General features: G+C 46.4%; 1 protein-coding gene across 1 annotated transcript in view; it reads right to left on the bottom strand.

Moving 5' to 3' along the window:
- LOC308320206 (insulin-like growth factor-binding protein 1) overlaps positions 1 to 436 on the bottom strand; it is a 2810-nt gene extending 2374 nt beyond the window's left edge. Inside the window, 2 exon segments of the mRNA XM_080770524.1 lie at positions 6 to 172; positions 175 to 436. Coding sequence (XP_080626650.1) covers positions 6 to 172; positions 175 to 247 — 240 coding nt within the window. The 5' untranslated portion in view covers positions 248 to 436.
- Positions 437 to 1536: the final 1100 nt, after the last annotated feature.

Genomic DNA, 1536 nt, shown 5'->3' on the forward strand with positions numbered 1-1536 from the left:
GGTGCCGTGTAGATCCCGCACAAGTCTCCAGCCTTCAGGGCGCAAGCAAGACAACATCCGCAGCCTGGCTCCCGCAGCACTTCGGCACACCCAGGCGCAACTGCTGGACATTCGTTCATCTTTTCGGGTGTGCACGGGGCGCAGCGGATCGGCTCTGGCCCCGGTACCGGGACCCTAGCGACACTGCGGCCAGCACGGAGCACACGGCTACCAGCACGACGTGATTTAAATAGAATCCACTCATCATGGCAAATGAATTAAGGAGCCGGTTTCTAAATATAGAATTATCAGATGCAGATATGAAGGCAGGGGAAACAATCAGTTGTAAGCCGAATTCCAAGGTTTTTCTTTTGGTCTTTTTTCTTGTTGTTCAGTTGTTGCCTTCTTTGATTTTGGAAAAATGTCTAAGTGTCCGTTGCGCGCAGCCGTATTTATAGTCGGGTCCTTGTAAATGCATCGACTATGAATGATTTCAGAAAGAAGGTGTAATGATCCGATGGGCTCTGATTGGCCCGCCTATGTCCGGCCAGGGAGAGAGGGAGTTTATTCCAATACAACGCGTAAATCACGGTCAATATTTATTTTGGAACAGGCAGTGCCTGCATGTATTACGAACGAGTGACGACATCCGCGTGTGCTGTTGCTCACAACAAACATGTGTAGCCTAATCAAGGAGTTTACAACATGCGTGCAATTAAAGCGCTTTAGGCTAACAGTAGAGTAGGCTAGTAGACTATATGGTTTGATTCTAGGTAGTTTATTTAAAAAAAGAAAGAAGAAAAAGTGATGCCAATAGTTCAAAGTTAATTTGACCTCCAAACCGAAAAAAGCACATTTCCCACAGCAAACAAGTGAACATCTATCCAGGGACAATAATGCTATTCATACGTTTTTTTTGTTTTGGTTTTAATTGTCCCTTCAGATATCTGGGAAATGAGTATGCCTACAAATGAGCACAGATTACGCACGCCCACACAACCAATAGAACTGCATGAGAGACTGAAACGGTGCTGTTCAACTCTAATTTGACGTGGGGAGGCATCCATGCATTGCAGATCCAATTCAGAAATAGCTACGCAAATGGGGGTCACCATTTACGCCATTGAGTCACGTCTCTGGGGCGCAGCGGTACGTGATCTCTCTAGCATACTGAAACCCACTTTTGGCTCAGCACCGCAGAAGTCCTGTTGTAATTATCCGGTCGTTTCCTGGTGTAATAATAGACCTTAAGCTTGAGCTCGGGGCTCCGCTGACACTGCGATACACGTACGTCCCTCGCCCATGCAGCAAATGTGCCATAGGTTTGCACATTGATTTTTATTGTAGTAAACTAAGTGTCACTCAATGATGAGCAGCATGGAGGAATGAGTATTCGTCCAGATCAAGTGCCACCGTGCCACACTAGGCCTACCTACTACAGCAGAAATAAGTAGGCCTTAAGAAGTGTAAAAAGTCTAAGCTTATTAGGCTACCAGAAATACCCCCCCCCCCCCCCCCCCAACGGTTTCATACTGTAGCCGATACATATTATTCTTC

Source organism: Protomyctophum bolini (assembly GCF_963924005.1).
Source record: "Protomyctophum bolini genome assembly, chromosome: 8".
NCBI lineage: Eukaryota > Metazoa > Chordata > Actinopteri > Myctophiformes > Myctophidae > Protomyctophum > Protomyctophum bolini.